General features: G+C 38.5%; 1 protein-coding gene across 1 annotated transcript in view; it reads right to left on the bottom strand.

Annotated features, from left to right (window-relative positions):
- Usp34 (ubiquitin specific peptidase 34) overlaps nt 1-13,226 on the bottom strand; it is a 299,630-nt gene that overhangs the window by 205,801 nt on the left and 80,603 nt on the right. The window contains exons 11-16 of the mRNA XM_045147284.1: nt 11,435-11,560; nt 10,940-11,069; nt 8,983-9,018; nt 8,188-8,318; nt 6,318-6,961; nt 2,248-2,462 (exon numbers count right to left, since the gene is read on the bottom strand). Of these exons, the coding sequence (XP_045003219.1) occupies nt 2,248-2,462; nt 6,318-6,961; nt 8,188-8,318; nt 8,983-9,018; nt 10,940-11,069; nt 11,435-11,560 (1,282 nt within the window). The remainder of the gene's footprint in view (nt 1-2,247; nt 2,463-6,317; nt 6,962-8,187; nt 8,319-8,982; nt 9,019-10,939; nt 11,070-11,434; nt 11,561-13,226) is intronic.

Below are 13,226 nucleotides of genomic sequence, written 5' to 3' on the forward strand. Positions count from 1 at the left end.
GACAGACAGATAAGAGAATGGGCACACCAGGGCCTTCAGCCACTGCAAATGAACTCCAGATATATGTGCCACTTTGTGCATCTCACTTTGTAGGCAAACACCTTAACAACTGAGTCATCTCTCCAGCACCCTTTCTTTATTTTTTTTCTTTTTTCATTCTTCTTTTTTTCCAGCACCCTTTCTTATTTTCTCTAACCATCCATAGTTCCAACCACTATCCTTGCCTTTACAAATGAGTCCACTATAAGGATATAAGTAATGGAATCTTGGGCTGCAGAGATGGCTTAGCAGTTCAGGGGCTTGCCTGCAAAGCCGCCAGGTTCAATTCCCCAGAACCCACATAAGCAAAATGCACAAGGTGGAGCTTGTGCCTGGCATTTGCAGTGGCTAGAGGCTCTGGTGTGCCTATTCTCTCTTTCTCTGTGCCTCTTTCTCTCTCTCTTAAATAGATAAATAAATAAAATACTTAAAAAAAATTTTAGGGGGCTGGAGAGATGGCTTAGCAGTTAAGGCGCATGCCTGTGAAGCCTAAGGATCCAGATTCAATTCTCCAGGTCCCACATAAGCCACATGCACATAGTGGCACATGTGTCTGCAGTGGCTAGATGCCCTAGCACACCCATTCTCACTGACTAATAAATAAATAATTTTTTTTTTTTTTTTTTTTTTGGTTTTCTTTTGGTTTTTTGAGATAGGGTCTCACTCTGGTCCAGGCTGACCTGGAATTAACTCTGTAATCTCAGGATGGCCTTGAACTCATGGCAATCCTCCTACCTCTGCCTCCTGAGTGCTGGGATTAAAGGAATGTGCCACCACGCCCAGCTCAAAAAATAAAATCTTTAAAAGAAATTCTTTAGAAGAGAAATGGAATCTTACAATGTGTTTTGTTTTAAGTATTATTTTTAAGTATTAAAATTTTAGAAAATAAAACTTATTACAACTATACATTTTCTAAAGTATAAATCTGTTATTTGTTCTACTTATAAACAGTAGATTTGGGGGGCCAGAGAGATGGTTTAGCAGTTAAGGTGCTTGCCTACAAAGCCGAAGGACACAGGATCGATTCCATAAATATTCACTGTCGAGGTTAGAGATGTAGCTTAGCAGTCAAGGTGCTTGCCTGAAAAGTAAAAGGACCCAGGTTCGATTCCCCAGGACCCACGTAAGCCAGATGCACAAAATGGTGCATATGCCTGGAGTTTTTAGCAGTGGCTAGAGGCTCTGGCTCGCCAATTTTCTTTTTTATCTCCCTCTTTCTCAAAAAAAAAAAAAAAAAAAAAAAAAAAAAGTTTTAAAAAATTCATTGTTGATGGATATATGGTAGCACATGCCTTTAATACCAGCACTTGGGAAGCAGAGGTAGGAGAATCACTGAGAGTTTGAGGCCAGCCTGAGAGTGCAGAGTGTATTCTAGGTCAGCCTGGGCTAGAGTGAAACCCTACCTTGAAAAAGAAAATAAAATTTCATTGTCTTTCCCAGCAGGCATCTCTTGATAAGCCCGCTAGTCCTGGATGGGAATATAGGTCAGTGGCAGAGCAATGGCCAACAATGATTAAGACCCTCACTTCAATCCTCAGTACCTCTAATAAGTGAAAAATGAAAATACACCAGGACCTATTTATATTCATGTGGTGTGCTTCAGTAATTTCATTATCTTGGAAAGAAAACTATCATGTAAGTTATTTTTTCTATTTTTATTTTTTTCGAGGTAGGATCTGCTTTGTCCCAGGCTGGCCTCAAACCCTCAGAAATCCACCTCTACCTTCCCAGTGATGGGATTAAAGGTGTGTGCCACCACACCAGGTTCGTTTAATTTTTTCCCCCCCAAGGTAGGGTCTCATTCTAGCTCAAGCTGACCTGGAATTCACTATGTAGTCTCAGGGTGACCTCAAACTCATGGTGATCCTCCTACTTCTGCCTCCCAAGTGCTGGGATTAAAGGCATGCACCACCATACCCTGCTTCATTTAAGTTATTTTGAACAAAAGCACTTAAAGAATAACATTAACAATTCTTTTGGTTTTTTTTTTTTAATGGTTTTTTGAGGTAGGGTTTCACTCTAACCCAGGCTGACCAGGAATTCACTATGGAGTCTCAGGGTGGCCTCGAACTCACAGCGATCCTCCTACCTCTGCCTCCCAAATGCTGGGATTAAAGGCGTGCGCCACCACGCTCGGCAACATTAACAATTCTTTTCAAACGGCAATTAAAGTGTTTTGAAGATGATAACATAACTATAGAATCTTACCTTGACTGAGATGTTCATGATAAATAGATGCTAAATTAGGAAGATGTTGTTGGAGATGAGATGTTAGTTCTGCGTGAGAATTTATCTGAACTAGTTCCTCTTCACATCCAGATTCTTCACCATCAAAATCAGCCATATTTTTTTCTGATTTTGCACTGACCTGTGAGCTACTGCAACTGACATCATCTGCACTAAGCATATCATCAACCATATGCCTACAACACATAGAAAACCAAAAACTTAGTAATTACAAATTTTTTTTAAATACTTTTTTGTTCATTTTTTATTTATTTATTTGACAGCAACAGACACAGGGAGAAAGACAGAGGGAGAGAGAGAGAATGGGCGCGCCAGGGCTTCCAGCCACTGCAAATGAACTTCAGACGCGTGCGCCCCCTTGTGCATCTGGCTAACTTGGGACCTGGGGAACCGAGCCTCAAACCAGGGTCCTTAGGCTTCACAGGCAAGCGCTTAACCGCTAAGCCATCTCTCCAGCCCCAAACTTTTTTATTTTGGTACTGGGATCAAACCCAGGGGCTCCTGCATGCTAGTCAAGCACTCTTCCATTGAGCTGTATCTATCCTACTCCTAGTAATTAGTCTTAATCCAACTTCACAAATGGTATTTTAAAACTCTCTGTGAAAATATTTGATACAAATTATTATATAATCAAAACCAAGCTACTTTACAGTAAAAGGCAAGGCATTCAGATATGAAAGGTTCTTAAAAATACACATGGAAAATAAATATATGCAAAACCTAAGGCACCAATGTTAGAATTACTCATTAACTAATTAATATATAAACATTCTATTTTAAGATACATAAATATACCCCACTCAGCCGGGCATGGTGGCACACGCCTTTAATCCCAGCACTTGGGAGGCAGAGGTAAGAGGATTGCTGTGAGTTCGAGGCCACCCTGAGACTCCATAGTGAATTCCAGGTCAGCCTGGGCTAGAGTGAAACCCTACCTCGAAAACCCCCCCCAAAAAAACAAAACATACTTATGTGTGTGTGTGTGTGTATATATATATATAATATATATATATATATATGTATGTATGTATATATGTATGTATGTATGTGTATGTATACGTATACGTATATGTATGTATGTATGTGTATATATATATATCCCACAAAAGTCTTGTTTATTCTTTTTTTGGTTTTCTGAGATAAGGTCTCTCTCTAGCTCAAACTGACCTGGAGTTCACTATGTAGTCTTGGGGTGGCCTTGAACTTATAGCAAAAAAGAAGCATTTTTAGCAATACCAGTTTATACTCACTGTCATATATTATTTCATAGATTCAAAGTCACAAAATAAAACCAGAAAATTTAAATTTATTCATGTAACTGCAGAATCAAGTGGGATTTACTGGAAAATATTCCAATTTAAGGCTGCAATCTTGGAAGAGTTAATATTAATTGGGGAGGAGCAAAGGTATGTACACATCAACATACCCTGGGTTTCATCTTCAGGACCACTACAAAAATAAGTCTCCAAATTAAATTCCTTGATCTCAATAAAGGCTTTTTTTTTGTGGGGGGGGGGGGTTGTTTTCTGAGGTAGAGTCTTACTCTAGCCCAGGCCATACTCTTACCTTAGCTTCCCAGAATGCTAAGATTAAAGGTGTGCATCATCCCACTAGGCTTTTTAATTTTACTTTTTTATTTATTTGCAAACAGAGAAAGAGCATGGGCACAGAAGGGCCTCTAGCCACTGCAGATAAACTCCACATGCATGCACCACTTTGTGCATCTGGCTTCATATAAGTACTGGGGAATCGAACTTGGGTCATTAGGTTTTGTAGGCCAAGTACCTTAACCACTCAGCAATCTCTCTGGCCCAATTTTTATTTTTTTGTTTTATCATAAAAAGGCCTTTTTCCTTTTTATGAGGTAGGTTCTCATTCTAGCACAGGCTGACCTGTAATTCACTGTGATCTTCCTACCTCTGCTTCTGGAGTGCAGGGATTAAAGGCATGTGCCACCATGCCTGGTTAATAAAGGCTTATTAAGTAGTAAACACAAAACATACTGCACTGAGTATTTTAAAGGATGTAAGAACAATGGATGCAAAATAAAGAGAAGTTCAGACTTCATTTAAAGACTCATAAGTAATGCCATAAATACAAAATATGGAAAGGGCCTAAACAACACAATAAATCATTGTAACTGGTGGAATAGACCTCTAAGGTCTAATGATTGGAGGTTTTTTTTCCTCAATTTTTATTACCATTTTCCATGATTATAAAAAATATCCCATGGTAATACCCCCCACACACTTTCCCCTTTGAGATCCCATTCTCCATCATATCCCCTCCCCATCTCAATCATTATATATATATATATATATATATATATATATATATATATATATATATATATATATATGTATACACACACACACACACATACATACATACATACATACATACATACACACACACACACACAATATACAATACCAACCTATTAAGTACCCTCCTCCCTTCCTTTCTCTTCCCTTTATATCTCCTTTTTAACTTACTGGCCCTCTGCTACTAAGTTTTTTCCTTCTCACGCAGAAGCCCAATAATTTGAGTTTTTGAACTACTATGAAAGTGGATGACAATACTATAAAAGATATGTGCAACCCTTTCTACAGAATATCCTACATCTCAGTTTTATACTGATGTACCTGCTTTAAGCAATAATGGGGACATTTTAAATGTGTACACCTATCCTATGAGGAATTAAACCAAAGGTTCTGACAGTGCTTATTTGGCTTCAAGCAGGAATATTTAGCAATGTCTAAATACATTTTTCTGTTGTTACAAATGAGGTTACTGTCATCTACAGAAAGGCAAGGGCTAGGTATACTAGAAACCACCTACAATGCACCCAACAACAATGACACTTCTATGAACTCAAGAAAATGTATTATGTGGTTCAAAATGCCAATAGTGTCAACCTTGAGAAACACTACACATTGAAAATTTATGTTTTGCCGGGTGTAGTGGTACACGCCTTTAAGCCGAGCACTTGGGAGACAGAGGTAGGAGGATTGTTATGGGTTCAAGGCCACCCTGACAATACACAGTGAATTGCAGGTCAGCCTGGGATAGAATGAGACCCTAACTAGAAAAACAAAAAATATTTATTATTATTATTATTACTGTTGGAGCCATCCTGGTGGCACATGCCTTTAATCCCAGCACTCGGGAGGCAGAGGTAGGAGGATCACCATGAGTTCTAGGTCACCCTGTGACTACACAGTGAATTCCAGGTCAGTCTGGAATACAGTGAAACCCTACCTCAAAATATCAAAAAACAAACAAAATTTAAAAAAACAAAAAGATGGCATAAAGTGTCCCTTTTCTTCACCAAAGTTTACTTGAAGTTTCTACAAATGATCTTATACTTACCTATGGGACAAGGACAAGTGCTACAAAGACTTGGAGATCTAAATTTATGCTTTCCAATACAGTATCTGTGATTATATATAAGGCCATTACACAGAAAACCTGTCTTAAATGTAGGGGTATTAGAAATATAAGATATAGGAGCTGGGGATACAGCTAAGTAGTGGATGCTTGCCTTACATGTAGGAGCCACTGGCTTTTGATTCCAGGCTTTACAACACAAGCATATACACAAAAACTGGTCAGTATATATTCAGGGAAAAAAAATCTTCATTTTTATACTGGCTAGTTTGGTAATAGTACTTTAGATATTCCCTTAGTCAAACAAATTATATAATTAAAATGAGCCCCATTTTTCTCTTGGTACAATTTTTTTTTCCAAGGGAGGGTCTTACTCTAGTTCAGGCTGACCTGAAACTCACTCTGTAGTCCCAAACTGGCCTCCAACTCACAGCAATCCTGCTACTTCGGCTAGGATTAAAAGCATGTGCCACCACACCCAACTATTTTGATTTTTTAAAGATGCTCACTATAAAATTTATCTATTTGTAAATTGCATTCATATACTGCATTATTACTAAAAAGCAATAAACTAAAATAAATGGGAACTAAACTACACTTTACAAAATATAAATTGAGTATTTACTTTTCAACATGCTTACCCATCGTGGTGGTGGTGGTGGTGGTGGTGATGGTGATGGTGGTGGTGGTGATGGTGGTGGTGGTGGTGGTGGTGCTGTGGACTGATAAACTGTCGACAATTAAATAATTCATTTCCAATAGCCTCTCCAAGGAAGTCCCCACTTCGTGAGACACAAGACTCCTGAGACCCTTGCACTATGTGAGCAGAATTCATTTCTCCTGAAATATCATGTTCCGGGTCTTCAGAGTGAGCACAGGCATCTAGCATTCGTATTCGATTATCTACTGATGGAAGTGATTCAGTGTTAAAAACGAGGTCCTTTCCTATTCCACTGCTTGTCCCATTTCTTTCAGATGTGCCTTGGGATTCCCCCAAGCAAATGCCTGCTTGACTATCTAAGTTTCTGTTTCGAAGATCTGTACCACAAGTATTTTTAGGAGTTTTGTCGCCATGATCATCATCTTCATCATCTTCTTTAAGGGCTTCAATATCTGCAATATCTTCTGACTGGACCTCACTTCCAGGGCTCCCAGCTGACTGGCTAGCATGGCTTGAATTGACCTCATTGCTAGAGCCATCACTATGGCCACTACTGCTACCGGGACCACTGCTTCCATCTTCACCACTGTTGGCAGTTTCATCAGAACTTCCTTGCATAGATTCCTGTGTATTTAGAAACAAATAAACTTCAAAATTCAAATTAGTAAGAATAAATTAACTGGCATGGACACACTGTTCTTTTTAAAAGGCTGCCACAGTCCTACCATATTGCTTTGAATGAAACAAAATATTCAAAATCCCAAAAGATGCCAAAAAATGCCACTTAGAGGGGCTAGGAGAGGGACTCAAGCCAATAAAGGCATTTAACTGCAAGGCTGCCAATCTAAATTTGATCTTCGTCAGTGCACACATAAAAGCCACATTCAGGGCTGTAAAGATGGCTTAGCGGTTGAAGCACTTGCCTACAAAGCCTAAGGACCCAGGTTCAGTTCTCCCACATAAGCCAGATGCACAGGGTGGCACATGGGTCTGGAGTTTGTGAGGTTGCTACAGCCCTGGCATGCCCATTCTCCCCTCACACGTCTCAAATAAAAATAAATAAATAACTCTAAAAAAAAAAAAAAAGCCACATGCAGTGACATATGCCTTTAATCCCAACACTCAAGAAAGCAGAGGCAGGGGCTGGAGAGATGGCTTAGCAGTTATATGCTTGCATGTGAAGCCTAAGGACCCCGGTTCGAGACCCAATTCCCCAGGACCCACAGTAGCCAGATGCCCATGGGGACACATGCATCTGGAGTTCATTTGTAGTGGCTGGAGGCCCTGGCACACCAATCCTCTCTCTCTCTCTGCCTCTTTCTCTGCCTGTCGCTCTCAAATAAAATTGAACAAAAAAAATTTTTTTAAGAGAAGAAAGCAGAGGCAGGAGAATTGCTGTGAGTTTGATGCCAGTCTCTAAGTACAGAGTGAGCTCTAAGACAGTCAGAGCTAGAGTAGACTATTCCTTGAGGGGGGAAAAAAAAATGCCAGACACAAAGTGTCTGTAATCCCGGTGCACAGTAATGAGAGATGGAACTAGCAGAATCCAAAAGCTCACAAGCAATAACAAGAGATCCCGGTTGTTCATGTCTTTAATCCCAGGTATTTGAAGACAGAGGTAAGAGGATAGATGAAAGTTTAATGAAATACCACAGGGTTGTCCTCTGACCGCCACATGTGTGTTATCACAAGCACACACCCATAAATGCACACTCATAGAAATAATTTAAAAATAAAGAAAAATATACTACTTAGAACAGTCAACATGGATTACATTTATATTCTGACTTCAAATGGCAAATATGGCTAAAAGTTTCTAAATTCCTTTAAAAGAGAAGAACACTACTTACCTCTGTATCTGAAAGTCGCTGCTGCACATGTTTGGTTCTATTTATAAGTTGCTCGTCCATTTCAATGTCACTGCCTCCACTTTGATGGGTGTCACTATTATCACTACTTTGAGGACTTGCTGCAGGTGACCCTAAGAGAGAATTTTTAATTTTAACCTCAGAGCTGCAGAGATGGCTCAGTAGTTAAAAGGAACTTGCTTCCAAAGCCTGCCAAGCAGGGTTCAATTCCCCAGCACCCACTGTAAAGTGGTACATGCATCTGGAGTTCATTAGCTGTGGTAAGAGGCCCTGGTGCACCCATTTTCTCCCTATCTCAAATTAAATAATAAATGCATATATGTATGTATGTATGTATGTATGTATGTATGTATATATGTATATATTTCAATTTGCACTTGAAATTTAAAATAATACACACATAACAGAACATCATGCTTTGATTCCTTGAGTTTTTTACCAAAAGGTTTATGCTTAATAGCCAAACATACACCTCCTAAATTTGATACCATCTGTCATTTTATTTTCAAACATGATTTCAATTAAATCAAGCTAATGATTTTAATTAAACTTGGTAAGATGGAGCTGTAGCTCAACAGTAGACTAGCATGCTTGAGACCATGGGTTCAATTCCCAACACTTGATCAGAAAAGGAGCAAAGGAGGCAAGATCTATGTCATCTTCTCAAAATAAAATTTATGACTTTAATGTGAACATATTACTGTGGCAAATCAAGTCAAAGATCATCAAAACTTTGGGTAATATTGTCACACACTGCCATTTTGAGACTCAACTTACAAGGTGAAGGAGCTGCTCTCCTGAGCTCTTCTTCCTCTGAAGAAAAAGGAAAGACAGGAAGGAAACATTCTAAGTGACTAAGCTTCTTGGTTTCGATAGCATAACAAAATATAGATAGGAAACGTGTCGGTTCTTGTGGGTACGTGAATAAAAAGGCCTAAAATAGTGCTCAAGAGAGAAACACTGACTTAAAGCCAGGCATAATGGCATACGCCTTTAATCACAGCACTTAGAAGGCAGAAGTAAGAGAATCATCATGAGTTTAAAGCCAGCCTAGGACTACAACTTCAGATAAGCCTCAGCTTCCACTCGGAAAGTGCAGTATGGGAGGTCCAGGACAGCCTTGGCTAGAGTGAGACCCTACTTAAAAACATCTTCCCCGCCAAAAGAAATTAACAAACAACTTTTTAAACTGAATTAACATGTATAACGTTTTAGAAATTCCTTCAAAGTTACACATACAATAAACTGCTAAGTGCAAATCCATAAGAACTCCATTATTATGGTCTACTCAGAATTATTTCTAACATTCGTGTTTTTTTCTAAAAGACAGAAAATTAAACAAAAGAGTGAAAAAGTAAGTACTAAAACTTTATTATTCTTTGAACATTAAATCAAAAATAGGAACCAGGGCTGGAGAGATGGCTTAGCGGTTAAGCGCTTGCCTGTGAAGCCTAAGAACCCCAGTTTGAGGTTCAATTCCCCAGGACCCACGTTAGCCAGATGCACAAGGGGGCACATGTGTCTGGAGTTTGTTTGCAGTGGCTGGAAGCCCTGGGGCGCTCATTCTCTCCATCTCCCTCTTTCTCTCTGTGTCTCAAAATAATAATAATAAAAATAATTAAAAATAAAAAGAACGCAAACCTTTAGAAAAAAAAAGGAACCAAACACAATTTATTAAACCATTCACAAATTGCCTACTTCCCACACCAGACATATTTTAAAAGAAAATTGATTTGAACTGACTTATTTTTAAAATTATTTTGCTGGGTGTGTTGACACACTCCTTTAGTCCCAGCACATAGGAGGAGTGCCATGAGTTCAAGGACAGCCTGAGACTACATATGGAATTCCAGGTCAGCCTGGGCTATAGTGAGACTCTAATCTTGAAAAGAAACAAACAAAAATTTTTTTTGATTAATTTATTTGCAAGGAGAAGGAAAAAAAGAGACTTGTGAGTACAGCCAGATCATCTTTTATATGAAATGCTTGCATTAAGATTTTAGAATGTTTGAATAAACACAATGGCCTATCTTGGGGACAGGACCCAAGTAAAAAGACAAAATTCATTTTTTTTTTTTTCCTTTTTGGATTTTTAGAGGTAGGGTATTGCTCTAGCCCAGGCTGACGTGGAACTCACTCTGTAGTCCCAGGCCGGTTTTAAACTCACAGTGATCCTTCTACCTTTGCCTCTCTAGTGCTGGGATGAAAAGCATACACCATCATGCCCAGCTCTTTTTTTTTTTTTTAAGTTTTTTGAGTTAGGGTCTCACTCTACCCAGGATGGCCTAGAATCATTTGTTTCATATGTTTTTTTGTTTTTTTTTTTTTCTTGGTTTTTCAAGATAGGGTCTCACTCTAGCCCAGGTTGACCTGGAATTCACTATGGAGTCTCAGGGTGGCCTCGAACTCACAGCAATCCCCTACCTCTGCCTCCCAAGTGCTGGGATTAAAGGCGTGCGCCACCACGCCCGGCTGTTTCATATGTTCTTTACACAGTACTTCTTCCATTTTCAGGTTGCTAAGCAAAATCTGAAGGTACCCTTATGTTATTATTAGTGCACTTAGGACTTAAATTGTTATGTCATCATTCAAAAAGTTGTGGATTTTAGAGCATATTAAATTTAACATCTTCAGATTAGGGATGACCAACTCAAATTAGTAGAAAACGCTTAAAAATCTGAGTCATAAAGTAAAAGTTTACACACTGTTACAAAATACAAGATATGTTACAAACCTTTCTTATTTCCAATGGGAATATTAGTGTTTAATAAAGATGCAAAAGAACTCTGTTTAGATAGTTGAGCCTTAGCTGCAAGTGCATTATTCCACAAAGCTTTAATTAACATGGATGCCAAGTACAATGTCTAAAAAAGAGAGACAAGGTTAGAAACTTGAAGTCAAACTTTTAAAAATTAAATATAAGCCGGGCGTGGTGGCACACGCCTTTAATCCCAGCACTCAGGAGGCAGAGGTAGGAGGATCGCCATGAGTTCAAGGCCACCCTGAGAGTACAGAGTTAATTCCAGGTCAGCCTGGACCAGAGTGAAACCCTACCTCGAAAAACCAAAAAAAATAAAAATAAAAAAATAAATACATTTAAAAATCATTCCAAAATAGAAATAGTAGTATTTATATAGATAAGCTGAAAGTGAAATTATCTAAACAACAACATAAATTGTAGTTTTATAGAAAAAAAAAAAAACTTACCACAATATTCTGATTGCATTACCTGTTCAGTATGAACACTTGGCTCAAGAGCTGAGACCAAATTAAGGAGATGTCTAAGTGGTACAGGGTCCAAATTCTTGATGAGTGAAGGAAATAAGTCATGAATGTACCGACTACAGTGTTTCAACTATAAAACAGAAAGAGAGTCAAAAGTTTAAAATGTCCTATAGAAATGAGTTACATGATATTTAAAAAAAACTACATGATTTGTAAAGTACAGAAGATGGTCAATATACTAATATTTTGTTACTAAAATAGTAATTTGTGAATACCATACATGGAAGTACAAGCAGATGAGATCGAGTACATTCAGGGTGGTATGACTGCAGACAACAACAAACAAAACAGTCAAATGGATTTTGATTTAAATTGACTTATTTTTAAAATTATTTTACTGGGTGTATTGACACACTTCTTTAGTCCCAGCACGTAGGAGGAGTGCCATGAGTTCAAGGACAGCCTGAGACTACATATGGAATTCCAGGGCAGCCTGGGCTACAGTGAGACTCTAATTTTGAAAAGAATCAAACAAAAAAAATTTTTTTGATTAATATTTGCAAGGAGAGGGAAAAAGAGAAACAGAACAAGAGAAAGAATGACAATGGGTGTACCAAGACCTCTTAGCACTGTCAACAAACTCCAAATGCATGTACCATTGTATGCATATGGCTTTATATGAGTAATGGTGAATCAAACACAAGTCATTAGGCTTTGCAAGCAAGTGCATTTAATATTGAGCCATCTCTCCAGCCCCTAAACTGATTTACCTTAATCATACAAACAACAAAAACCTAATTCTAATAACAACATTGAGTGTCACAATAAATAATAATAATTTCAATATTCAGGTTTACAATGAAGTCAACTGGGGCTAAGTAGATGGCTCAGTAATTAAAGGAACTTGCTTACAAATCCTAATGGCCCAGGTTCAATTCCCCAGTACCCACATAAAGCCAGATGCACAAAGTAATGCAGGAGTCAAGTTACTTTGCAGGGGCAAGAGGCCGTGGCATGCCCATTGATATTCATTTGAACTCTCCCTCCCACCCCTCAGCTTACAAATAATAAAAAGAAACATTTTTATAAGAAATACATAAAACACTAATGCTACCTTTTTATCCACCAAATTTACTAAAACTCAAGTTTAATTATAATAAATTGAGGTGGCCATGGAAAAAGTGGTATGACTATCAGCACACGTACACACACACCATATATATATACATATGTGTGTGTGTGTGTATGTATGTATGAATATATGTATATGGGCTAGAACCTAAGGACCCAGATTCAATACTCCAGGACCCACGTAAGCCAGATGCACAAGTGGACACATGCATATGGAGTTCGTTTGCAGTGGCTGGGGGCCCTGGTGTGCCCCTTCTCTCCTTCCCCCCACCACCACCCACCTTTCTCTAATAATTTAAGTATAAAAAAAGAAAAATACATATATACTTTAAACTTGAAATTCTAGTTCCATATGAATTAATCTTACATATAATACTGTGTCCATGGATGAAATGACTATCTATGATAAGAGATATTACAGGGCCTGGGATGTAGCTCAATAGGTAGAATGCCTACCTAGCATGCAAGAAGCTCCAAGTTCAATCCCCAAACCACATAAATCTGAGTGTGGTAGTGGATTCCTTTCATTCTAGCTCACGGGAGATAGAGATGGGAGGATTAGGTGATCAAAGCCATCCTCAGTTTGGAGGGATAAAAACAGCAGGGATAGGCTGGAGAAATGGCTTAGCGGTTAAGCACTTGCCTGTGAAGCCTAAGGACCCTGG

Source organism: Jaculus jaculus, chromosome 4, assembly GCF_020740685.1.
Source record: "Jaculus jaculus isolate mJacJac1 chromosome 4, mJacJac1.mat.Y.cur, whole genome shotgun sequence".
Classification (NCBI taxonomy): domain Eukaryota; kingdom Metazoa; phylum Chordata; class Mammalia; order Rodentia; family Dipodidae; genus Jaculus; species Jaculus jaculus.